General features: G+C 45.4%; 2 protein-coding genes across 4 annotated transcripts in view; one reads left to right on the forward strand and one right to left on the reverse strand.

Moving 5' to 3' along the window:
• SLC10A7 (solute carrier family 10 member 7) overlaps nucleotides 1-5,901 on the forward strand; it is a 151,915-nt gene extending 146,014 nt beyond the window's left edge. Inside the window, exons 15-17 of the mRNA XM_080588679.1 lie at nucleotides 2,651-2,693; nucleotides 3,495-3,761; nucleotides 5,219-5,901. The gene's annotated coding sequence lies outside the window, so the exon portion shown is untranslated. The remainder of the gene's footprint in view (nucleotides 1-2,650; nucleotides 2,694-3,494; nucleotides 3,762-5,218) is intronic.
• Nucleotides 1,186-25,236, reverse strand: REELD1 (reeler domain containing 1). Of its 3 annotated transcripts, none has more exons than XM_080588669.1 (8): nucleotides 22,430-25,236; nucleotides 21,051-21,382; nucleotides 19,718-19,940; nucleotides 17,639-17,808; nucleotides 17,460-17,525; nucleotides 16,621-16,927; nucleotides 15,823-15,886; nucleotides 1,186-13,240 (listed from the first exon to the last, which is right to left on the reverse strand). In XM_080588669.1, the coding sequence occupies exons 2-8, from the start codon at nucleotides 21,268-21,270 to the stop codon at nucleotides 12,644-12,646; spliced, it is 1,647 nt and encodes a 548-aa protein (XP_080444795.1). In that variant the 5' UTR covers nucleotides 21,271-21,382; nucleotides 22,430-25,236; the 3' UTR covers nucleotides 1,186-12,643. The 3 variants fall into 3 exon arrangements, with proteins under 3 accessions (XP_080444795.1, XP_080444794.1, XP_080444796.1); XM_080588668.1 differs by having other exon boundaries at nucleotides 22,347-25,236; XM_080588670.1 differs by lacking the exon at nucleotides 17,460-17,525 and having other exon boundaries at nucleotides 21,051-25,236.
• Between the last annotated feature and the right edge of the window lie 438 nt (nucleotides 25,237-25,674).

Below are 25,674 nucleotides of genomic sequence, written 5' to 3' on the forward strand. Positions count from 1 at the left end.
TACAACCACATAACAAAGGTACGTGATGTGGTAATAAGCTGAATTCTTTCCATTCCCTGGAGAGGAATCAAACTCTGCACACTGAGTTTGTGGGAGGGCTGAGAGACGCCCACACTGTCCTCCAGGGCTGTGCTCTCTTCTCACTAGCCAGTAAAGCAAAGGACAGCCGGCAGTGAGCTCACCGTTTGGGTTAGTATGTCCCTAGATGGCAGTCAGATCCACGAACAGGCTAACCTGGGAGGTAACTGGAGAGAGTAATATGCATGTTCCTGGGCCCTTTCTTAAAAATTCCTTTGTCTGTGCTTAAAAACCCTCCTTGCAGCAGAGTCCAGACTCAGGACAGCTCCTTTTTGTTTGCTATAAACCTGAACATCCAGAATGTTGTAAGGATTTAATCCCACTGAAATTAATGTCTCTTTCCATGGGTTTTGAATGGCAAAGCAACAGTCCCAGGAAGAGTGATGGCTTTTTTTAATATATATATATACAGGACAAGTTCAAGCATACAGTAATTTAGTGTGGTTGTGTTGGCTCTAAATAGTCAGAACACTGCAGCTACCCTTACTGAGCTACCTCTGTGTACTGAATCTCCTACTTTCAGTACATCCAACAACTTGCTTAGATTCCACTGAAAACATCCTTTCTTTGTTAAATATTTTCTGCATTTAAGAATATTTCAGACTGTTTTAAGGTGGAGTTCTGTTAAAGCCTTTACAAAGTCATTTTTGCTTGGGGCAATGTAAATGTGTATGAGTGTTGGAGGTGTTGATCTGAAGGGCATATGAAGCAAAACTGAAATACATGTTTTAAATCCATACTTAATGAAACTTAGTTATGCATATCAATTCTGTTATGTTTAAAGACTATTAAGATGTTTCTGACTTGCTATGCTGATATGTTCTTAATAAACAGAATGATTTTGAATTTAATTTTGCAAAGAGGAAAACAAGATAAAATTACTTATTGAGGTCAACGTTTTACCTCTGTTACCTATGGTTTTTTGTTTGTTTTTTGAGAGTAAGCTTTTAAATTGTTTACTTGTCCTTTAAAAAAAAAAAAAAGATCTGTGAACTGTACTGAAATATTTTATGAACTAAACTTGGGGAAAGAAAGTTCTCAAAATACTGTAAATTATAATCAAATGGAAGTTAATTCATTGAGTTCCAACAATTTTTCAGTAGAGAGTTAGAAACGTTTTTTTTTTTTTTTTTTTTTTTACCCTTAAATTTAACAGAGATATTCGGTATAGAACATAATCAGGCAAAACTGGTGGCAAATGAGGACTTTGTGTATAAAACATAAGGATTTTCTTGATTGTTAATACTTAGCTTTTACATATCTGTAATCCTGTCTAACGTTATCAGAGCTAAAAAAAAAAAAGACAATAAAACAGCACTTCAGAGTTCACAGGGAATCTTGCCACCTCGTGTTGAGTTATTCAAACATTTAATTTTCCCTTTTGTGCAGTAAATTGAGAAGCTTATGATGACCCCAGTAATAGGTCCAAGATAAATCATTTTTTACATATTTAAAATTAAGATCTTTATTTTCTGGTTGTAATTCTTCTTATATATCCTTTAGCTCGTGTGAATAGGTTATATGACAGAAAAGCCACAGTCTCAGCAGAAGCTGGGCAGTTGTGCTTGTTCACGGACCAAAAGGAGAGTAATCTAGCAGTTTAGTTTTACAGAAGTAGTCCCCTCAGTTATTCTAGCAGTCAGAGAAAGAGGAACTTTTATTTGTGTATGGTTTTCTGTGAAAATATCTTGACAGCAGGAGGTTAGAAGGAAAGATGAAATATTGTCTGTCTGCAAGCACTTTTATTTATGTGTAAGTGCATACGTGCATAAAATATGAGCAGTTATATATGTAGAAATACTAGAAAGGACCAAGTCCCTGGTATACATTTTTTGCAAGTTTGCATATGGAGAAAGAGAGACTTTTTTCTTTTTGCTGTTATTCTGACATTAAAAATGAAATTTCAGACACCGAATCGTCTTTTGTATTGAATCATAATCTTATACAGAACCTTTACAGCAGATGATCACAGCATTGTATTTGTAAACTGTGGACTATTTTGCACTTAAATAGATGTTGATGCATTTGGGAATTACAACACAGTAAGAGGCTAAATCACGGTTTCACCATTCGGTTATAATCCAAATGTGTTTATATTACTATTATTATAAAGTGCCAGAAACACACAGAGACCTTTGCAAACACGTTAAATAGACAAGAGACTAAATTCTGTCCTTGGTTACACTTGGACATCTCCAGTGAAAAGGCTGTTAAGCTGTGGAGTAGTCTCCCAAGGGAAGCTGTATGAAAAGCCTTGCCATTGTTCTAACAATGCTCTGTGATAATGTAGCCTATGAAGAGAGTTAAATAAAGAGTATTTTATGTTTTATATTTGATGGCCTGCTCTTTCCAGCATGTAACAAACCTAATCCCTTTTGTCCCTATTTCCACGGGTAGCCCCAGTCTCCCAGACCAAAGGTACGGCGTCTTACTGGCACAATGTCTGAAGAGGGAGATTGTCTTCTCTTCGCAGTTTTCTTTTGTGAACCACGTATCACTTGCTATCGTTAGACTGTGAGCTCTTTTGAGGAGGCATTCTGAATTCATTTTTTTTTGAAATTTGTATGTACAGTTACTCTACAATTCTCATTCAGCAGAGAACACCCTACCCGATGGTAAGTAATCGTGAGTAGTAGGAACAAGTACTATCCAGTGGGTGTAGATTGCAGGAGTAGAAAAGGAAATGCCAGGAAACGGAGGTGCAAGGCATTGCTACAGGCAGGTCTGCTTCATTCTGGAATGCAGAGCTGTAGCAGAGGTCACAAAATCAGCCTCTAAATTGTTCTTTTGCCAGAAAGGTGGAGAGTGAGATCTTCAGTGAGAAGTGAAATTAAATTTGCTAGTGATTAAAAGGACAAGAGAGATGTGTTGGAAGCAATTGGTGCCAATGAGGCCTCTCAGCTGCTCCCCCTAAGCAAATTGCAGTCTCAGTGGAATATCGGCTTCTCAGTCCATCAAATTGCAGTAATCAAGTCTGGAGCTGATGGGAGCATGAGTCACCACTTAATTTTCTCATCAGTGGAGGCCAAGTTTTCAAAATATTTTTAGATGCATTTCTGTAGAGATTTCTGCCAGCCAGTGACCTATAAGAGTGACAAGGAAATGAGCAATAACTGCTCTTGAATCACACTCTGCTCCCTGCTACCTACACTGCTGACTGCTGTTTTGGGCATGGAGGGCAGGTAGACTGAAGGCCTTTGTGCAGAAAAGAGCCCCACTGAGTTGATCCCAACATCAGCATTCCCTAAGTGAAATACCGTTCCTAGATTTCAGTATTCCTCCTGAAGTTGAGCTCAGCTTACCTAAGGAAAAAAAAAATACAAAAGTCAGTGCAAGCTCTTACTGAAAAGCAATATAATAAAGGAGAACTACATGGCTATTAAAATAACCTATTTAACTCTTAACATATCTGATAGGTCCAAATCAGCTCTGGCTCTGTGTTGCTAGCCCAGACTGGAAGCAAGCAAGAGATTAGGAACTCGTTGTTATCCTTGCTCAGAGAGACAGCCAATACTTAGTAGCCGCAGCACACAGAAGAGGCCGTCTGTCTCCAAGGCATCCTGTGCGGGTGCATATTGTCTGCTCTTTACCTGTGTTCAGAGGTGCCGCCTGGCAAAACCATTTTTCACCCAGTGAAGAAGAAAAAACCCTCTCTGGACAGCATCAGCCATGGGTGGTCTCCAGTGAGTATAATTGTAATGAAATCAAAGGCTTGCAGATGTCAGCATGCAGATGTTCATCTCTGTAAGAGAAAAATTACTATTTATGGTCAGTTTTCTTATGAGATGGTTCCAAATTCTCAAGGAAATCAACTCTTAACAGGAAGAAAATGGGCTGCCTTGAAGGAAAGATGATTTCATTGATATGATTTAAAAAAATATGGAGGTCATGTGAGAACTGGCCTTTTGCCAGAGGAATTGTGGAAAATAAAATTTGAGAGTCCCGTGACAATAATTGGGTATGAAATTCTATTGACAAAAGCTTTTGCAATTCTGTGCTCTGTCCATTCCTTAGCATTGTGACTGCAGTCCTTCCCAATCAGCATCCTTTGTCTGCTGCACAGCCCATACCCGATGTTCCTAAATTGTGATGTCCCCATTTCCTGGGGCCTTCCCCACATAGTTCTGCATCTCACCAGTAGTGCTTGATGACATCTGCAATAACATGTCTTTTTTTCCCCTGTCTCTTCAACGTAACACTGAAGAACTTTAGACATGCAAATTCCGATTCCTATGTTCTTCATCGGGACTCGCAGCCCCCCTGTGCCACAGTGCCGGCACGCGTGTGGGCCTGCAGCTGGCTGTCGGATCTACTGCGGTGGCTGCTGCTCCGTCGGGCAGTCCCACCTTTGTTGATTGTTTCCTTTAGCCTTGGTGGCAGTCTAGGCTGTATATATAAATAGCTGCTAAAGCTAAAGGATTCTGGAAAAATTGCATCTCAGTCAGGGATCAAAGGATTCTCTAGGAAATAAATCCAGAGTCAAGATTACACTTTTCCAAGAGCAGAGTCTAATCCTCCTCTGCGTTCTTAGCTGTCCGATGCAACGTAGCGTTGCTGTAAAATGAGCGGGATTCAAGTCTGGATTGATGCCCCAGAGCCAAAGCCTCCACCCAGTGTTGGTGCTGACGGCAGTATGTAAAATGTATGTATCAATTACGGTGTGATATATTTTGCCAAGATCTTCAGCAAATCGTTGCCTGCTCTGTTTCATGATGTTGTTTTAAATTAGAGTCATTTCAGGAGGAACTCAATATTTATAACAATTACAAAGAATCTTTTTTATCAGTGAAATATTTTATATATTTCTGTTTCAGATTGTCTGAGAAATAAACTGTAATTTCCAAATAGTAGCTCAGGAGTCAGAAAGATGCATGTACAGTATTGACTCATGCATTCACTCTGCCCCTTCCCCAGAGCGCATGTACAGCCTTTCAAGTACTCGCAGAGTTGTCTGAAGTGCCCTTTAGGAAAATGGTATAACATCTCTGTTTAGGTCCAATTCCTCGATAAATAAAATATATCCCAGAGGCATAATATAGTGTACTAAAAATAAGAGTATGACAATTTCAGCCAGCTAATACAGTAACTCTGTTTGATGCAGCTCATTGAGTGTTAACGTGGGAAGTCTGTGTCTTTTCAGCTCAGCTGCCTACGAGCATCGAGCACGGCTCTTTCTCCAAGCCGGAGTCAAATCCCACAGCCACATTAACAGCAACGCGGGAGCAGTACTTCCCCAGCGCGCTCGTATTTGTGCCACCCTGTGTTTACAAACTCCTCTCCTTCTGGCCCTTCCCAATGTAAAAACATCGCCGAGCTGTGATACATGAGGTGTTTGTGAGTCAGCGGAACAGAAGTGCTGCAGTCTGTGGAGTCTTCGACCTGATCATGTTTCAGATCGGGTAGCGTGTATTTGTGATGCACGGCGCTAACACATAATCTCTCCACTTATGAAGGGCATAAAGAGCTGTGTGTTGTTATACAGTCATATATAAACGTGCCCAAATAATCTCATTTAAAGTATCTAACAGGGCATTGTTCTAAAAACAGCAAAATTCAAATCTTACTGGTACCATTCCTGGGCAGATTTTTAGTGTTTTTTTTTTTTTTTAAAGTAAGGTGCATATTGCATGTAGAAAAACTACCCTCCCAGTGTAACAGTATGTGTTACACTACCTTATATGTTCTGTAATTTAAAATTTTGCATGTATATAAGAAGTTGTGCTTGTCTAACTATTATTTTTGGCAGCAAACTCTCTCTGGTAATTCATCCCATTTGAATTTTTAGCTTTGGCTTATAAATAAATATGCTCCAGTGTACTGCAAGCAGCAGCTTTCTGTGTTTAAAAATTAAATTTTGTGAGAAATTTCAATGCATTTTTCAATATCAGTGAAAATATTCACAATTTATTTTGTTAAGATGGTATAGCAGTGTTGTTTGAATAACTGCTGTTTGGAACGTGTTTGATTTTTTTTCAGAAGCCCAAATTTAGGGTTTTATTGTCTTAGTAACAAAATGTTTGCTCTGAACAAAATCCCAGAAGCACAATACATTAGCAGAGAGAAAAGAGTATTTATAGCCAATAATTCAGCTGAACTCTTTTATAAATTATGACTGTAAACAAAGACAAAAGGGTGCCTTTTTAAAACCTTTTGGCAGCTTCTGGTTCCAGCGATGCTGAGTAAGGTAAGTAATGTTCTTTTGATTAACAGTCAAGCCTTGAGTGGTTTTCGTTTTAAAAAGTCTTTATTAAGCTTTTTTCTCAGTCATCTTTTTTGTTCTGTTTTGAATGGACTTCCATCTGAAGAAAACTTCCCATGACTTTTTAGCCTGCATTAAATTCACGCTGACAGATGAGAATTATTATTAATTTGCTCCAGAAAGAATTAACAGGCCGTGCCAAATAAATCCACTAAGTGTGCTATTCATCTCTTGTGCATATTATAGCTTAAAACTCATGACAGTGGTGCTGTAAAAATCAAAAGTCAAGTCAGTACTTTGACCTGAAGTGAAGAGACGGGCTTGGACTGAGGGTTGTCTGGGGCCTTATTTTTGTGTTGGCGGGTCAGCCCGGACTCTTGGTCTCTAGGAATGAATTTGTGCCTTCAACCTGTGCCTGGTTTAACAGGGTTGACCCCGGGGAGGCGCCAGGTGAGCCAGGGCTCCGCGCCCCTCGCCGGGGGCTCCCCACGGGCTCGGTGCCGGCGGGCGGAAGATGGCGGCGGGCCCCGCGGCCTGGCCCCGCACCGCCACAGGGGCACCGTGCTGCGGGCCCCGGGCCGGGGGAGCCGCCGCCGCCATCGGCGGGACAAGGCTGCCCCCTGGCGGCGCCGCGGGGCCGCGCAGGCCGGGCCCGGGGGTCGGTGAAAAAAACCTTGCACAGCGCCCACCTCTCCGTGTGCCCCTCCGCCATCGCCGGCCGCAGGTGGGCCCTTGCTCCAGGGCGGGCTTTTGCCCCCTCCTCACGTTCACCCCTTCGCTAACTTTCTTGTTCTGTCGTAACAGGTAGCTGAGAGGGCATGCGGCTGGGTGAGCAGTGGTTTTTGAGGTTCATCCCTAATTCTGGTGTGTGCACCCGATAACTGGCTTGCTTCAAACAACAGAAGAGCTACACAGATCAAACGTCCGAGTGAAGCAAGAGTCAAACAGGTACTCTGTTATTTTTATTGCAATAGCGTTAGGAGTTGCAGCCCAGATCTGAGCCCTGCTGCGCTAGATGCTAGAAGTGGAAAATGTTCTCATTACCAGGGTGCACAGACTGTCACAGATGTGAGCATGAAAGCCTGCACAAGCATTTTTCTAGGTCACTTTTACCTCTGTTAGAAATAAATAGGAAATATACATAAGGTGGCAATCACAGTCTTATTTTAATTTCTTTCTAGTTTGGAAAGATATGCATGAGAAGCTTTCATAAAACACTTTTTAAAAGGCTAGAAACTAGCTTGTGAGAGCATTTTCCTTCTCTTGTGCACTGTACACATATGTCTTGCAGTAGATGCAAGTGCCAGTCGCATCCACAGTAAGGCTGGAAACAAAATGCTTGCTGCTTGTTTGGCCAAGAGCTAGAGAGTTATGCCAGAGTTTCTGCGTGACACACTGCCCACTTAATTGGCCGGGTGTATGAAAGGAACATGCTATGCTTTCCCCACAGGAGAGTTTCTCTTATTTGTTGTTGTATCTTTAACCCTTCCCAGCAAATTTCAGCACAAAGGGTTGGTCTGCCTGCCATGTCTGATAACAGCATAGAAGATCGCAGTTAACTTGTCTGACATGTAGTGTTTGTACTACATTAAGCTTTGGGAATTACTGGTGACATTTTACTTGACTGGGTTAAATATTTTTCCACTTTGGGCCATGTGTTTGCATAATAAAGATCAGCAAGTCATATCTTCTGTGTTTCCCTCTATACCAACAGCATAATGTCCTTGGTACCTGGACACCACTTCCTAATGTACATCAGCGTACACTGATATACAGCAAGTCTGATCTTTGACTTGCCTTTGAAATAGGGACACATTTTCTGAACAACAAATTATGCTTTGACATTAGAAGGTGGCAATCTGTAATGGATATTGCAATCTGAAGATTCAAAGAGACTATCTGTGATCTTTGTCCTTAGCCTAGTAAGCTGGAGTCTCTCTTCCCTTCTGCGCATTATTTGATTGTAGTACATAACCTTGGGATGTACTAATAATCATTAGTCAGAGCTGATACATCCTTTACGGACCTGCCCTGCTAAGGAGATGTTCTCTAGAACAGCAGTAAATCAGCAAAACATGCACTTAAATATACAGTAAAATGTGGTTTGAGACATGATCCTTCATACATCATATAACAAAATGGTTTACTGAGAGAGTCACGCATACACTAATGAGAAAAGAGCACTTCTGCAATGAGACGTGAAAGGGGGAAATGATTCAGTGGTGGGAGGGAGGCTGGGGAGAGGTTCCAGATAAGCTCATTGTCCAAGGTGGTTGTGACTCCCCAGATCCTGCAGGAGAGCTGGGTGGGAAGGTGCATACATCTGCAGACCAAGGAGATGGCTGAAGCACAGGTGAACCCACAGAGGTGAGAGAGAAGTCAAAACCTCACCCTTCAGCAAGGCAGCTACTGTCACCTCTCCCTGTGTTCAGTTTGTTGTGGGGACGTGCTGAATGTTTTAGCCTCTGGGTTCCTGGCCTAGCTGCTTTGCCTCCCTTAGTTTATGTGGTCTCCAGTAGTTGCAGAAACTATGCCAAAAGAGCTGGCCAAGCCATCCTGCCAGATCTCCGTAACACCTAGGGCCTCTCCCAGCTCTGCTCTGTGGAGAGCGCTGCCTCCGTTGAGAACAGAGCTTGCAGAGGTTCGCCTGAGCTCGCACGTCCCTGGTGACCGCTGCAGCTGGGCCCACAGGGGTGGGCATTAGGTTTCACGCTTGGGGCAGGGATTTGAACCCGGGCTTCAAAAAGGGTTGATGGAAGAGCTCCCGTTTACCTCAACAAAGGAGAGCTTCCACACTTGGGCTTTTCCCGTGAGTCTTGTCACCCATTCTGGAGCTGACAAAAGTAGTGCATGTTTGGCTTTTTTGCTCGCGAGTGACAATTCAACCAGTGCAGGAAATGTCCGTGATGACTTAACCAAGCTTTGGGCCAAACGCTCTGCTTAATGTAACCTCTCTGCACTACGTTTAATGCCACTAATGTATTGGAGGGCTGCCATCCTCTGCTAACTGGAGTTGGGTCAGAAATCTTTTAATAGAGCAGATGCAGCGTAGTGTGAGACAACATCATCTCCCAGACAGAGGGGAACAGAGTCACAGAAGGGCTTGATCCAAACTGGTGTTGATACCATGAAAAAGCAATAAGAATCAGTAAGTGATGGTGTTACATGTTCAATACACAGGATTGATGATTTGGGGGCAGTGCTTGCTTTTTTCTTTTTCTTTTTTTTTTTAATGAAGCAGGGAGAAAGTGGGAATCACAGTGACACAAGATGGGAAAATGAGTATGCAAGTAAGGGAGCAATAAATGGGCATGTCCATAGAGTAGTTATTTCTAAAACTTTTTCTTTCTTTTTTTTAAATTAGGATAGCTTATACATCATAACAACAACAAAGTATTTCAGCCATAGGAGTTTTCACTGCTAAAACTGTGTTTCATGCCTGTTCGGTTGGTGGGGAGACAGACTTAGGATGGGTGTGAATTAGAGCTGAATGGAAGCTCCTCTGACACCTTCTGTCAGCAATTCAGACAAAGCGCTGTCACTTGGCTGAGGGATGGCGGCCTCACGTGGGCCACAGACTACTTCAGGCTGACCTGCAGCGGAGGAACTGAGATCCCCCACTGTTGAAATAAAGCCAACAGACTGACTGCATTTGTGACCAACACAGTCATACACCCAGAGAGGGAAATTCTTTCACTTCTCACTCTATTAAGTATTAGAATGGTTTGTGTCTTTCTCTCCCTAGGTCTGACTTTTTTTTTTCACTTAAATTTGCTACAAATATGAGCACAGGTTAATTTCACTAAAAGGTGAGTCACTTAAGAATGCGGGGCATTTGAATGATTGACCTTTTAATAAATTATTGCTCGTGTTTTTAGCAGCATTAAGAAGGGATAAAACCTCTATCCCTCTTGCCACGGCAACTACAATAAGCGAAACATCATTCAGAAGTCAAGAAAAAAACGCAAGCACTTTCAGTCTCAGCCAAGTCCACAAAGTAGCAGAACTCATTACTAATTCAAAGGAGATGTGTCCCTCAGAACACAACATTACTGTTTTTACTACTAATAATACTAGAGCTGCATAAATTTAACAGAAGGTAGAGTTTGGCAGAAGGCAAGAGTAGCACTGAAATGCTACTATCCTAATCAAACATCTCCCTCTTTCAGACTGAGGCCTTCATTTTCTGCAATCAGTCTGGTAAGAAGCAGTGCTGGATTATAGGGAAAGTGCTGGGGAGAAGAAGGGTACAGTTTTCAAGCTGTACCAGTCTGATAACATTAAACCTAGAGAGAAAGTGGAAGAGGACATAGGTATTTGTAATTTATTTATAAACAACTATGCCTTCATGAGAAACTTCTTAAAATAATATGTGATAGTTCTTTAAATATTTAAGAGTTTGTTGGCCTATTTTCTCAGTTAATTAGGAATTTTTTGGCTGCATTAACAATGAATTAAATGCAGTCTGCTTCAGTCACTAGACAGTTCAGCAACACTGAGATAGAGAAACATGATTTCTTTCTAAAGCATGACATAGGAGGCGAACTTCATTGTGTGTGTCTAGACTTGTGCTTAAAAAACTATAAAGTTCCTAGTAGCTAGTGCTTAAACTGGACTTACTGAACATAAAAGCATTCACCTAACACCCTTTGGAGTCCTGAAACAAATGTATTTTCAATTACAGCACTGCCCCTAACCTTGGCTACTCTGCAGTAGAAGTGCCTCGGTGCAGCCACCCTTCTCATCAAAGTGCGGTGGTTAAGACTGCCCAGGTCGTCTCTGCAAGCCGCATTTGTGAGTACATTTATTTTCTTACTCATTTATTTTATTGTTACTTGACAGGAATTTGGCCACATAGGGACTGTGAGGCTTCATGTTGCTAATCACAATGCAGCAGTATGGTCAGAAACGAGCTCTTCCTCAAGATGGAAGTCTCTATTAGCAAAAGATGTGCTGTGTTACCCTGCAGGGGTCTGAACAGGAGATCATATGTTTCCACTGAAGTCAGTGGCAGTGCAAAGGAGTAAGTGAGAGCAGAGCACTGACTGATTATCAAGCATGAAGATGGCCAGCTAGCTGGAGACGGCCACACTGCCCTGCTGACAGGGTTGTCTGGTCTCCCCATCATCGGGAAGGAAGTGTAAGCCGTCAAGATCCCGTCAGTATCTGCCTAACTTGGTGGGGCAGTATTGCGGGCTGGGACATAAGTTGCAGCACCACGGTTTAAGTCTGTTCTGCATTACACAGCTCAGTGGACCACAGCCCCTGCGCCATAGCAAAGGACACCAGAAGAGGGGATCACTGCTCTCTGAAAGGCTCTTAAGTTTACATCTCAGGAGGATTATTGTCAGGATTACTTCTTGCTCTTTTAAGGCTTCAGTAAAACAAACCTTTGCCCTTGTCTTCATCACCTTTCCTTCTTGGAACGTGTCAAGGGTCTTCATGTTTTCCGAGGGCTGTTTTAGTGCCCTCCTGCAGAAAATCACATGGTCGGAGGGAAGTTTGCAAACTCAGAGAAGGATGCAGTTAACTTACCATGCAGCCTCTGCTGGGGACCTCCAAAGTGACCTGGAAACGGCACTTCTCAGTGTGTGTTTCTGCACAGAGCGTTACTGAACTGACTCAAAATAAAAGACAAAGTAAATGATGGCTCTCAGGTTTAAACAAGCTTCCTCATCAGGTGCAAATGGATAGAAAAGGTTTTCTTCCATTTGCACCTGATGAGGTGGCATGTTTCTCCCCCAAAAGCTGGTGTTGGCTACCCTGTGTTTCTTTCCCTTAGATCAATTCAGCATCCTTTGGATCAATGTTCTCCACTAGTGAGTTATTGCTTTTTATTTTTAAATTGAAACTTTAAATCTAGTGGCAAATATTTTGTCATCTGAGACATACCAAGTGCACAGACCTAAACCTGTAAGCTTCTAAATGAGAATGGCTGTTTAAATCAGGGGTTTCTAGTTCCTAGAAAGGAGGAGAAAATATAACACTTGAAACGTTTGCTGAGATTAAATAGGAGACAACAGTACAGTGCAGAGGAAGAATTTCTATTCTTGGCTACACCCTTAAGGCAACAGGGGAAGTGTAATGGCTGCAATGACAGTTAATGAGCAGATATACAATATTAATTGTGGTAAGTGTAACACAGAACAGTCTATCTACGTTTATTTTCTTAGCAGCAGGAGCTTAGATATTTTTGACTAACACCTCTGTCTGAACTGGCTGCGTCACTTTTGTTTACCTCTACATGTGCATATACACAAACGACACTACTGCTTTCTAGAGTCCGTGTTCTGCACATCTGGGCCATTTTCACCTCTACGGGCAGCTGGCTTACCTACGTGGCTCTGCCTTAAGCGCTGCAAACATTTAGATTATTCTCCTTTTCCCGCTGCTGGGGGGGCTGACCCAGTTGTACTCAGCCTGGACCAGCACGAAGCTGTTCTCCCGGATCTTGCGGAAGTGCATCATCTCCCCGTTCTCTCTGACGGTGACGACGTCGCTGCCTGGCTCGCTGAAGGACACCTCTGTCCGCTTGTGGCAGTACTGGGTGTAGAGGCAGCGCAAGCCAGCTGCCAGAGCCAGGCCCAGGACGGCTGTGCAGACGAGGAGGATGCCAAGCTGGGCTGCTATGAGACGGGTCCCTCTGCGAGAGCCTTCTCCCTTGCCAGGAACAGCAGATTCAGGAGCTGGTCTGGTCACCCACGGCAGTGTATTCCCACCTGCTTCCTCTCTGACCTCCTTCTCCTCCTCCTTGCCCACGGAGCCTACCTCCTCCAGCGGCAGTGACGGCTTGCTTTCTGCCATCCGCCTCGAAGCCAACGACAAATTGCTGGTAGTGTCCGCGTCGCCAAACCAGGCTGTTGTCACAGCGGCTTCACCCAGGTGATGGCGCATCTGTAGGGCAGACCACGACGCTGTTGCCTGCAGGGAGGTTTTCAAGGTGGCCCCGTTCTCAGTGCTTGCCTTTGAAAGCAAAAACATGACAAAATATCCAGTGAGGGAACGGAAAGGAGGCGGATTAGATTCTCATCCACTACCAACTCCACTGTATTGTGCAGCTCTGTTTCTGATTCAAGCATCCCCTGGCCTTGGAAAAACTCTTGTTTCATCCCCTGTGTTACTCGGTAGCGTTTAGGAAACAAGCTAGATTCAGAACTGCTCTTTCTGTATCAAGTAGTCACAGGAGGTGAGGCACTGGTGGTTGATCCTGCAGGGGCAAGGTAAGCGTGTTGAATGGGCAGAGATGAAGGGCACAGGCAGAGAGGAAGGTCACTGCTTTGCATAAGTAAAGGTCTGCAGCTCCCATTGTTGATGTAGTGGTATTTTTCACAGGCATTGTTATCAGAAAAATCACTTAATTCCTGCCTTTAGTTATGCCACGGTCATGCTCAAAGGACAGGTGTGATCTTCCCAGCCAAGCTTTGTGATTGGGGTCACAGTGGGCCCCCTGTAATTCAGCGTTGCCCTTCTGAGATTGTGGATCAGGCCATGGAGCTGAGCGGCCTTGAGAAGGCTTGAGATGGCTCTTGGCATCAGCAATTCGGGGGCAGTCCCGTAAAAGCTGCGAACTCTCCCCAAGGCCTGTCCTGGTTTCTCAGTCTGCACAGCCAGTTTGAAATCTGCTGCCCTTCAGCACGGTTTAACCACACGTTATAGAGCTCCTTGCTCCGGTGCATTTCTAGGGGCTCTGCTTGGTGCCAGGCACCTTATTTCATCAGTCACAAAATGACAGCCACCCCATGCCAGGTCTGCAGTCCAGGCTTTGCTGCAAATATCATCCAAGACTAACTGTGAAACGATCTTGCAATTTAGGAGGCCCCCACAGAATTTTTCCATTCCCACTGCGCACCTGAGGCCCAATCTAAAACCTGTGAAATGTACTGGAGTCTTTTCTTTGGCTCCACTGAGATTTGGATCTGGCCCTTAGTAGCTGGCTACTCTCCAGCCTGTCCAGCCTGGCAGGCTTTTTCACACATCCATTAATTACACCGGAGAAAAATCTCACCCTCTCCCATCACCGGTGATTTCTAAAGCTTGCTGGGAAGGCCGTGTGACAGGAGCACAAAGCTGAGGTAGGAACCCTGGCAAGCTGTGACCCAAAGGGAGGCGGGGGTGGTGTCAGAGCATCCTTTGTGGAAGAGACAATTTCTGAAGAAAGGAAGGTGCTAGTAAAACACAGGTAGTAAATAAAAGAATTTCAGTGGTTGAACTGCAAGCTGTAGGGTAGCTGATGGGCAAAGTTAATATTGCGTGTGTATGGTTTGCTAGACCTCATAATGTCAGCTCACGTAGGGATATAGCGCAGGACTTGGGACTTTACTGTAGGAAATGGAATTTCCTTGCATGTCCTTGCCCTGTCTCACCATTTTTCTTCTTTCTCTTTGTACTGCTTCTCTCCTTTCAGTATTTTTATTTCATTATGCTCTTCTGGTCTTGCATTGCACAGTAACTTCCTTTCCATTGGTTACCGTCTTCTGCCATTTCTTCACTTCTCTCCATAGCACTGCCAGACGTGTGTCTCTACTCACTTACCCACATGCTCTTCCCAGCTCACAGCTCTCTCTCTCAGTGCAGCCCCACCACTCCCCCACGTCTGCTGTCACTTTGCACCTGTCCGTCCATCTCCTAGGGTCACTCCTTCCCAAAAGGCGCCCTCACCCGCTTGTCCCCTCTGACATCTCCAGCTCTCCCAGCTGTCTCGGGTGCACAGCAGAGAACAGAAGGACTGTGCTGGGCCCCAGCAGTCACCCTGCAGGGACAGGTGGGACATTGTCCCTGCAAGAGGAGCAGTGCAGGTCCCAGGAGTGCCATGCAGACTCTGTATGTTTAAGTTTTATACACAGAGCAGGCCCGCAGTGACACCACAGGGAGGTGACTACTTCAAAAGGCAAAAGAAAAAGGGCAGAAAGAGAGGCTAAATGCTACTAGGGAAATAGAGTCATTTTGGAGGGCACTCTGAGACTTAGTGTGCTATTAGGAAATAACATTTTGACTTGATGGAAAACAAGGAAACAGGCTTTAAAGTTTCTACCACCCTTAGGAGACTGAGGAGAATACTGGTTTGTTGTGTGCACAGAGTGGTGTGGAACTGCCCTCTGAAAGCATCCTCAGCTTTTACCAGAATGGATGAAATCTTTGACCTCCAGTGAATGTAACGGGCACCTCTGGAAAGGAATAGCTCAGCCTTCCACTGGAATAAAATGCACATATCCAGCAGCCTGTAGTCATGATCATGGTTACGTATGGAAAAGTTATCTCACATTGTTTTTGCAGTAGGACTCAGAAGTCCAGGCATCAGGCTCGAAAGGAAAAAAAACAACAACAAAACAAAAAGAAGACAGAGATAAAAAACAATTCCAAGTTAAGGTTAAAGAAATAAAACCTAACAGTCTCAAAGTAGTTTTAGTCACTCTGGAGACCTACGCAGGCTGCTTGGTCCTGTGAAGTAGCAGAGAGGTTTTATCCTCATCTTCTCTTAGAACTTTCACCAGCTTCCAACAATTCCTGCCATTGCAGAGGACATCCTCCCCATGCCCAGTGCTTACCTGCCCATCTTCTTTACACATCAAACACGGGTATGGTTTGGTAGTGCTGGCAGTGCTTTGTGCTCTAAAATATTGAAACAGGAAAGACACGGTTAATATACAGTATCTCTTGCTTCAGATCACATTAGAAGAACCCCTGGGGCCTACAGTATGCACATTTTGTAAAGAGTGCCACTTGTTGGAGCAACCTCATGATACACACAGTCAACGCACACCATACAGGGTCATATTTTTAGTAACATCTGATCATTTAGTCCTACCCTCCTCATTTACTCATTTACACCCACTGTATAAAACTTTGCATGAAAGGTCATATGGCCCGAACCTTTTAAGACGTCTGAGTAGACACCCTCAAGGCAAAATTTCATAATTGCCTGAAATCCTTTCTTCCTTTTCCCTGCAGGTGGAGAAATAGCTCTGCTAAGTTCACCATTTCTTTGAACATTTGCACACACTTTTAGAAAAATATTTCAGCAATCGATTGTGGTCAATAGCTTTTATCACGTTTTTCAGTCACCTGGCTAGGCAGCTCTGCTGGGCTAATCAGCAGAAGGCCTGTTCTCTGACTGCTCTCAGTTATCTCACTGCTACTGTCTGGCGTGTGCCATCTCCAAAAGGTTATTTTTGGAAAGTTCAGCAAGCAAACATCTTCTCACATCCCCTCTGCAGTCACAGATGCCTTGCTCCATGGACCCTCATCCACCCGCAGTGCAACCAGCATTGATTTCCTTCCCCAAGACTGCTGGGGAAGCGGCTGGTCCCACTGCCTAGTTATCGCATCGGGTGTCCGTGCAGTACCCGTCAGAGGGGCTCTGGCTGGAGGCGTAGTCCTGGAAGAGGAGGCTTTGCAGAGCGCTGGCCGTGCCCGGCTCTTGGAAGGTGAGTGATGGCTCCAGCCCCGGACCGCTGGAGTTGCTGCTCCCTCCGCTCCTGCTGGATGCGCCCAGCAAAGTCTGGGACAGCGTTGGCTCGGCAGTGGGCGATGTACCTGGGTGTGCACCAAAACCTGGCCCCGGTGCTGGTGTTGGGGTGAGGCCGGCCGGGCTGGCAGGAGCTGGGCTGGTGTGCTGGGGGGAGCTGGGGGCAGCAGCAGGAGAGCTGGAGCCTTGCAAGAAAGACATGGAGACAGAGCAAAAAGCAGAAGAGGAGCAGAAGTCGACTTTCTTTGCTTTGTTTATTTCAAATCCCACTTGGTGCTAGCATTTACTAGTAAGGATCATAGCAATGACTTTTTTTTTAAGTCACTTAATTTAGATAGGAACCCAGATGGAGAGTAAAGCAGCAGTAAAGAGCAAAGCCCACTGCCTAAAAGGCATTCAAGTAAAATAATTAAAACTCAGTCTTGATGCCATGCCAAAAAGGCTGAGAAACACATCTGATTGTAGTTTAAGTAAATTCTTTGAGTATTTTACCGATCAGAGGCTGCGTAAATACAAATAACTACATGCCTGAAGGGTAGTAGTCACATTTAGAGATGTTATTTAGGCAGTATTGCTAACTACATTTGCTTGTCTTTAGGAGATGGGATTTTAGGCAAAGTATGTTTAGTTTTTTCAGTAGCATTTTAGGTTTTAAGTCATAGGATCTGGCAGCTCTCTCTATCTTGTTGCTACCTTTCTTGGGACCGTCTCTGTTACCTTGGATGCCGACTTGTACCCTCACTTCAGGAAGTTCTTCACGGCCATTGCTGATCTCGCTGGCAGCTAAAAAAGTTAAATGGCCCTCTGTAGCTTGTTTATCACACTTGTCTTCAGTGGTTGCAAGAAATAAGCTGTAAAAATGCTCTGCTTGAAGCTGTCAGCAACAAAACACGTACCTTTGCTTGCTGTGCCAGCTACACGTGGGTCATCGGGTTCCTGCAAGGATGCAGATGTCAGGGGGCCGGCCTTCTTGGTGCCAGCAGACGTGGTGTTCAGCGCTTGTTGAGCCACAACAGCAGATTCAATCCTTGCCCAGTAAACAAAGTATGACTGGACTACAGAGATGCTGTTAAAAGATAATGATGAAGGAATTTAGTCACTCCGTACCATTAATAAAAGATCCGAATGCTTAGCTAATCACAAGGAGTGCTTTAATCTAAAGGCAGCACAAAAATATTTTAAAGGATTAGCCCATCACACATTTTATATTACAAATAAAAGATAGCAGGTCCCAAGTGAAAGATACTGGTTGAAGGATCACTCATAATTAAGGTCAATCAAAAAATGTGTGGGAACAGAAATGGAAGAGAAAAAAAAAGCCATTATATTAGCTGTGTTGGTAGGAGTACATTTGGAGAAGTTTGCATAGCTCTACATATAATCTTCCGTAGGCAGGGAAACAACAGAGGTATTTACTAATTAAAACAAGTCAGTGTAACTTGTACAAACAGCAGAATAGGTAGAAAAAAACACAGGCGCTCTGTCTTCTCAGCCCTTCAATATTTGCGCCTGCCTCACGCTCTGCTTTTTGTCAGGTGCCAAAGCTGCGCTTGGACAGCCTTTAGCCATTCGTCCCCAGAGCCTTATTCAAGCTGGATCTTTTTGGAGAATTTCAACCCGGATTGCTCAGCTGCTTCTGAAAATTAGATAGGGGGAAACAGCCCTGCTTTTCCTAGGCTGACTGATTCCTGGGAGAGGTTTTTAAGTGCAGCAAGGAGTCTTCTCAGATGCCATGACACAAGTTTTGAAACACAGATTTACGGTGTGGCTGGGGTCACCCTTGCAGGATGTGCCTTTTGCTGTCTGCCTTAAATCTGCCCAAATTTTACTGATTTATAAATAATTTTGTGGGGGATCTGAGAGCAGAAGCAACAGCAGACACAGGAGATGGGGCGAGAGCAGGGGAGAAGGGAACGGCTGGAGGTTTCTGCTGGAGACATGGCATGCGTGTGGGGGCACAGCCTGGCCTCGGCAGGGAGAGGCTCTGAGCGGTCAGCTTGGAGGGGCAACAGCCAGAGGGTGCAGGAAGAATTGCAGTGGGTGGCTAGGTTTAGGCATTGCTGCATTTGGGTTATTTTTATCTGCTTTCTTTTTCTTTTTTTTTCATGTTTTTAATAATATTTTCCAATCTGAAGCAGTGGGCAAAATGGAAATGCTGAGCAAAAATATTTTTGTTTCAATGGATTTGTGTTGAATCACGATGAGATGCACAAGCCGTGGCACTCACCGGGAAGCTTATGTTTTGGGGAGCAGCCAGGGATCTGGCCCAGCAGCTTCTGAGCAATTTTGTGAAGTCAAAACATAACAATTTATTCTAAAATGAAAAATCACTGTTCTCCCTCTAAGACAGCCAGTTAGAAAAATTTTAACTTCATTCCAGATCAGAACCAAAATACTTTGACTTCGGTGCAGAACAGCAATGTCAAGTTTTGACCCTGTTTTTTGACCCCAAGTTTTGCTCCCTAACTAATCCTACTGGGAATAATTCTGTTTGCATTTAACATAAAAACAAGGAAACACACACACAAAGCAAACAAACAAACAAAAAACCACTAAATTAAAAAAAAAATCAACACAGCAATGATATATGACATTGTCCTGTAGGCAGGGAAGTCCTATGGGCTGTGTTATTTAGAAAGGCAGGCAGAGTGATCACAGTTCTCTCCTTGTGCCTTAATATTTCTATGTCCTTAGTGCTTAGGCTGTCATCTCCCAGTGCATTTATTCTGAGAAAATAGTGGCCATGTAAATAAAAAGGAGCACTACCCAGCAGATACAAATGGAGATTTATACACCAGCTGGGGCACTGTTGCATCATTTGATAAGTATTTAGCTATATGGGGTTCAAAAGACATCAAACCACCACGCTGGACAAGTACAATGGAAAAGTACAGCCAAGTCCTTGAAAACTGAAAAATGAGAAAACCTGAAACTGCGCAGAAACTAGTTCTGGTTAGGAGCCAACATGTTCTTACAAAAATTTGATGTCTCCAATGGGTTGGTCTGGTGCCTTCCATACGAAGGACAGGTTTCTCTTCAGGGACTTGTCCGAGTGGGTGACAGTATCACCATCTTCAAAACACGTCAGCAGCTTGGAACCAGGAGGAATGAAGACAAATGTGCCAGCAATTTCATCGTTAGACACTTTGCGAGCTTGAAGCAAAAAGCCCATGAAATCCCGGCTGCTCCTCACCGTCACTGCAAGACAAGACATGGGACATGAAGGGATCTGTCTTGCAGTTCTCAGATTATTTTTTTTAAATGGAATTTCCATTGGCACTGTGAAATCAAAATAAAGCCATTGAAAAGAAACCAACATCCTACAATATTTGTCCTTACAATCTATGTTGGATGTGCTAGATTCAGGGGGCCAGACTTTACCCTTAACTTTGCCATATGACCTTGCACAATTTGCTCGAGTCTTTTTCCCCCTTGATTATATTGCTAACCATGCTGCGTTAGGCAGTCTGCAGCCATTTTTAAGGCGCGAGGTTTGGGTCTGTGCCTATGCAGAAGATTGTTCGCTGCCCTCAGAGGAGTATTATTTTGGATGGGAATGAACGGGCAGATGGCCAGGCTGGAGGACAGAACCTCGCAGCTCTGTCTGCTTCCTGCTTGGGTGCAGCACTGCTCGGGGTGGGTCATACTGCCCAACTGTCCCTGAGAGTCAAGGCAGTCACCTTACCCCCTTCATGGCCTGAAGAGAGCCCATCCCTTGCCGGGGATGGTTCATCCTGTCTCCGTGCAGGCATGAGAGGCAGAGAAGGTGGCTTGCCCTCTGGAGGTGCCTCTCACGTGCCAGTGCGTGTGATGGGTTCCTGTGTGGTTGAGACGCAGCTGAGACAAATCCCACCCAAAGCATCCGAACCTACCAGCTCGCTCTGGCAACCACTTGGTCTGCGACATGGTGAAAATCTGGAGCCAGGCACCACCTGAGGAAGCTTTAGGCAAAGTGCTGCAAACAGAATCTAGCTGTAAATACATTCAGTTCCCAGTGATGAGACACACAGCATAGCGCACCTGGAGCAGTGCCACGTGGAAGTTCTCTTCCCATCCCTCACAAAGATTAATGTCATCGCTTGCGATTAGTTAGCATGTGTTTTTTAGATGCATGAAAGTTTCTTAAATAATTGCTCTTCTGAGTCAGGACCACAGACCAGAAAGCTCAGTACACAGGGTTTTGAGTCACAAGTGGATGTAATTTGAAAGTCTGTGAAACTGCCACCAGCTAGAATTAATAACCACTTTTTTTTTTTTCCATGACTGGAAAGATCTGGCTAAGATATAAAATCAGCAGTTGTTCCTCACCTGGAACCTTGTCTCCTGGGAAGTAGAAGGACATGTTGGTGTGGATGGTAATGTAGTTGTTCCTGGGGCTGTGCAGCTGAGCTCTCAGGTGCTTGGGCATCATGTCAGCACAGGCGGAAAGACTGGCGCCATGCGAGAAGGCAGCCGTGTAGGAAACCAGGCAGAGGGTTGTGCACACCCAGCCAGCGATCACCAGGTGGACTTTCCTCCCGTCCTCCATGCTGCGTCGGGAAGACAGCAGGCAGGTTCACTTCAGAGCAGTGCCTTCTGGCAGCTGCAGTCTGTACGCGTGTCCGTCGCCTTTGAATTAGCTGAGCAGCCTTTCCCACAGCCTTTAAACGAAGAGGAATAAACGATCTCTGTAGCACAGGGAGCCTCTCTGGGAATCCACAGAATTTCACATTTTGAAGTAAATTGTTGGGGCTGGGAGGGAAGAGACCCCACCAGAGGATGCATTTCTTGTGAAGCATCTGTGGAGTGAATAGCTGGGAGAGATTTGCTCCGGAACTGTGGGTCATATTTAGCAGGAGGAGAAGGCTCTGTGCGGATATGCTCACGAGTCAGCTCAGGACCCTCTACCTCTTCTGAACTCTAGAAGTTCAATATTTCGCATGCCTTGCTTTTCGTGTCACTCAGATTTGGTGGCTGGCACAGAACATATTTCCAGATTAGAAAGAGTATTTTATTCCGATTTTTCAGACTGCACTTTAGAAAGTGAAGATGAAGAGTGAGAGCACCACGCTTACTGTGAGTGGTAACGTGTCATAAAGCAGGTAGCCCTGCTTTTAATGTAACTCTAGCATCTTTTGAACACGCAGCTTTTCTTGGCTTAGATTTCGTTACACTCAGTCAACAAATTAGATGCAAATGCATCAAAAGGAATCAGAGACCGAGGCGGTCTAGCCTGCACCTCCATTTACATCACTTCTGAAACTCACCAGCTGACGCTTAAAAAAAATCACATGATGAAGCTGGGCGCAGATGGATGCAGTTTAACTTTCTACAGCCGAGCATCATCACGTTCCCATCAGTTATGTTCCAGAAGATGGTCTGGGATTCACAGGAGCCTTTGCCAAACACCCCAGCCCCTGTGCTAGAGGCAGGATGCTGTTATGCTCTTAGTGCCAGCCTCCCCTCCAGATACACCTGAATCTCCCTTGCTGGGTGAGATTTCTCTCAGGAGCTCATGCAAGTACCTCTGAGCAGCAGCTCTGCTCCTTGGGAGGTCCCCAGGCTGCATTTTCCCCCTTCCCATCCCACCCCCATTGCCTCCCGCGCCCTTCACCACACACTCACGGGCAGCGGGGACGTCACCTCCAGGGCCCTGGACACCTGGTTTTGGGTCCAGGTTTGGGTCCGCGCTGTCTCCACGCACTTACCTCAGGACACACGCACCTCCCCGCTCACTGCCGCCGCGTCCCTCAGCCTGCCGGCGACGCATCCCGTCAGCGAAGTTCTTCGCTTTCTCCTCTAATGGGAAGTGCAGCAGCTGTTACTGCTGACACCCGCTGCCTACGGGAACGCGCCGGCAGTGCCCAAATCCAGCCTTAATCACATTAGTTTTCCCCTTTGTATCCCACCCCCCCTCCCCCCTTTTTTAAAAAAAAAAAAATCTCCAAGCTTCTGCAGTGAAAACAAAGGCAAATAGCAAGGGAGCGGGGGGGGCAGCAGCAAGCCATGGGGTGTGAGTGGGACACCCTGGGACCCCTCTGGGTGGGGCAGGGTGCCAGCTTCTCCAAGTACGCTCCCCTCGTCCTCAGGTCCCTGGTGAGACCAGGGATTACCCCACTCAAACCAAAAAGCTTGAAAGTGGGCTTTGTTGTGGCTGTGCTGTGCGCAGATTTGCATAAACAGCCTGTCTGTGTGCCAGTACGAAATCAACACGGCCATAAAAGCATCGCTGTTGCCTGTCATCACCCTGCCTGTGATCGGCTTTGCCATACTTGAGGAGGCTGCACGGTGGGTGACAGCAAAGTGGCTCTGGCCATACCAATGTCCTCTCATTGACTGACCTGGTCCTTGGTCACCCCTGGGCCCTGCCTGAGCTGTGCCAGTGCCCAACCATGGTGCTGGTCCTGGCCCTTGACTTCCCAGCTCAGTTTTGGGTCTTCCTAGTCTCTTCAGGGTGCTGTGGTGGCCTGGACTCGTGGCCACCATCGCCAGGTTGGTGCAGGTGCTGCTGGAGGCCCCTGATGGCACCGGCAGCCCTGTTTGGAAATCCCAATCCCAATCCTCATCACCCCAGAGCCCCCATTAGAAGGGGCTGAGCATAATGCCGGCGTGTTGCAGCCTCAGGTAGGGATGAAGGCACTGACCACCTCAGCGGCCATTTTCTCTTCAGGAGGCAGCATCAGGTGCCCACAGTGCCACAGGGCCCGGCCCTGGCCTTGTGGCAGGGCAACGCAGACAGCTGTGGCACTTACGGTTGTAGGGGTGAATGAAGAGGGTTTGGTATCCTTGAGTCCTCCTCGGCTGACAAATGTGTTCTTGCAGGTGCTTCGGCCGTGGCAGACACCACGACACCCTGCCCTGGGCAGTGAGTGGAGGTGGTCAATACATGCCTTAGCATGAAGCTGCTGTGTGGTGCTGGGGAGACGTGACTGGTGACAGCCCAGCTTTCATCTGCTTGACTGGTTTGAAAGTGTGGAATTGATGGTACTAGCCTCTCATCTGAGATCTGTACGTGAAAAAGGCTTTATATCCACTGATTTTCAGGATATAATGTAAGGCTTATAGTTTTCCTTCTTTTTGTCAGCAGAAGCAGAAAGTCTTAGCTGTAGTAGTTGAAGGAGAGGGACAGTTTGTTTTATTGCTTCTATTTCAGTTTGCAGTTGCCCATACTTTATATATTAAAAAAAAAATGCATTTAAGTAATGCTATAATAGTGCCTAATCCTTTCTTGAAACGAGGAAGGCTCTTCTGGCTATTCCTTACTAACTTATTCCCAAGTTAAACAATCCCTTTCTTGTAATTCCCGTGTAATAAGGAAGCAGTTCCAGACCTCTGCCCATGTGTAGGGAAAACATTTGAATCCACCAAACACCAGCATTGCAGGTAAGTGTGTCTTTGAGTCATAGTGTGGTGTTACAGTACCACACAGCCTTTTTCAGCTTCTGGTTGCCTTGAGCACGTGTTTTCATTGTGCCATCTCCAGTGAGCTCCAGGCCTCAAGTGGCTTTCAGCAGCACAGGGAGTGGTGGGGGTCCTGAAGCAAGTGGCCCCCAAGGGTTCATGGGGTTCATTTCTCTGTGGAAATGTATGGGAGAAAGCAGCAGAGCCTCAAACCGATGAGACCAGAACCAACCCACCTGCACCAGCACGGGATGTAACGCAGCGCGGAGCTGTCCCTGCACACTTCGGAGCTGGCACTGGGCTGCACGCAGTGTGTTGCGTGTAGGTACACCAGCTCTGCTCAGTGCCAGGTCAGAGAGATCTGCACAGCCTGAGCACATCTTTAACTGCTGGGCTGGTTTGAAATACAGCCTGGCGCAGAGTTCATCCCTGCTGTCTGCTCTCGAGCGGAGAACTCAGTGGCTTCAAAGCTGCAGTCAAACCAGACGTCACCACCACCTCCTGATAGAGATGGAAAAATCCCGTCACAGTCATTACCATGACATGAGCACCTACCAGCAGCCCCCAGCTGCAGGCTCTAATGCCAAGTGACAGGCATATGTTTCCTTAAGAAATATAGTCCTCCCCGTAGCCTTTGGTTGCATCACCCAACAGGACAGCATTGCCTCAGCCTTTTCTGGCCAGAGCTGTGACCTACTGGAGTCATTTTTGCTCAGCCAGGCTCTGTATGTCCTTCTTGTGATGGGGCCCAGACACAGACTAGGAAAGATCATGTGGCACTGCTGTCACTAGCAAGAGTTTTGGCTTTTTCCTGTCATAAATTTCTTTGTTAGTAGGAAGCTGGCACAGAGGAGGGGATGTAAGACAACTTACATCCTCTTCATTGATTTCTCAGCAACATTTGTGTTACAGATTTTTAGAAGAGAAAAATACTCAGTTGAGGCTTCAAAATAGAATTAGAGAAAATTGTACATGCTCCATAATAGCTTGATAATTAAAACAGTCTATAGACCGTGTAATTTGAAATTTCAGCAACGTAGTGCACAGAAAGATTGTAAACCCAGCAACAGTCCAGGCTCTTTGATGCAGAAACATTCTCCTTCTTGCAGGTTCCTTGTACATCTCCACATCAGCAGAGTGCAACAGGGACAGCAGGCATGGAGCAGCAGATGTGGAGAAGTACCGTGAAGATCACTCTGTAATGCGGGCATGGATGCAAGCAACCCCAAGCTGACACTGGAGCATGCTGGTTGCTTCATCGACAGGTTGAGAAATGCTCTGATACTGCAAGATAATCAGGGTTAAAACAAGTTTTAGCAGTCCATCCCACTCAGCCAGCAGCCACTTCAGTCCTCTGAACGAAGTTTTGGGGGCTTAGAGAAGAAGGAGCAGATTGATCAATTAGCGAGACAGAAGGTGGCAAGTTAGTTAAGTCGGGCTCACGAGGAACTGATCACTAAACCCACAAAGCTGGAAGTACTGTCTTATTTGAGTACTTCGTGTCACCTTTAAACTGGAAGCAGTGGCCAACATTTAAATGGGGAAGGGGGTT

The sequence above is a fragment of the Anser brachyrhynchus genome, assembly GCF_964034855.1.
Source record: "Anser brachyrhynchus genome assembly, chromosome: 4".
In the NCBI taxonomy this organism is placed as follows: Eukaryota; Metazoa; Chordata; class Aves; order Anseriformes; family Anatidae; genus Anser; species Anser brachyrhynchus.

What these genes read in the sequence shown, in the direction of transcription:
- REELD1 (XM_080588669.1), bottom strand. Translation starts at nt 21,270, where the DNA reads ATGGAGGACGGGAGGAAAGTCCACCTGGTGATCGCTGGCTGGGTGTGC. An exon ending in CCCAGGAGACAAGGTTCCAG is followed by an intron (nt 19,941 to 21,050) that starts GTGAGGAACAAC and finishes CTTGTCTTGCAG; the next exon opens with TGACGGTGAGGAGCAGCCGG. An exon ending in AGCTGGCACAGCAAGCAAAG is followed by an intron (nt 17,526 to 17,638) that starts GTACGTGTTTTG and finishes TAACTTTTTTAG; the next exon opens with CTGCCAGCGAGATCAGCAAT.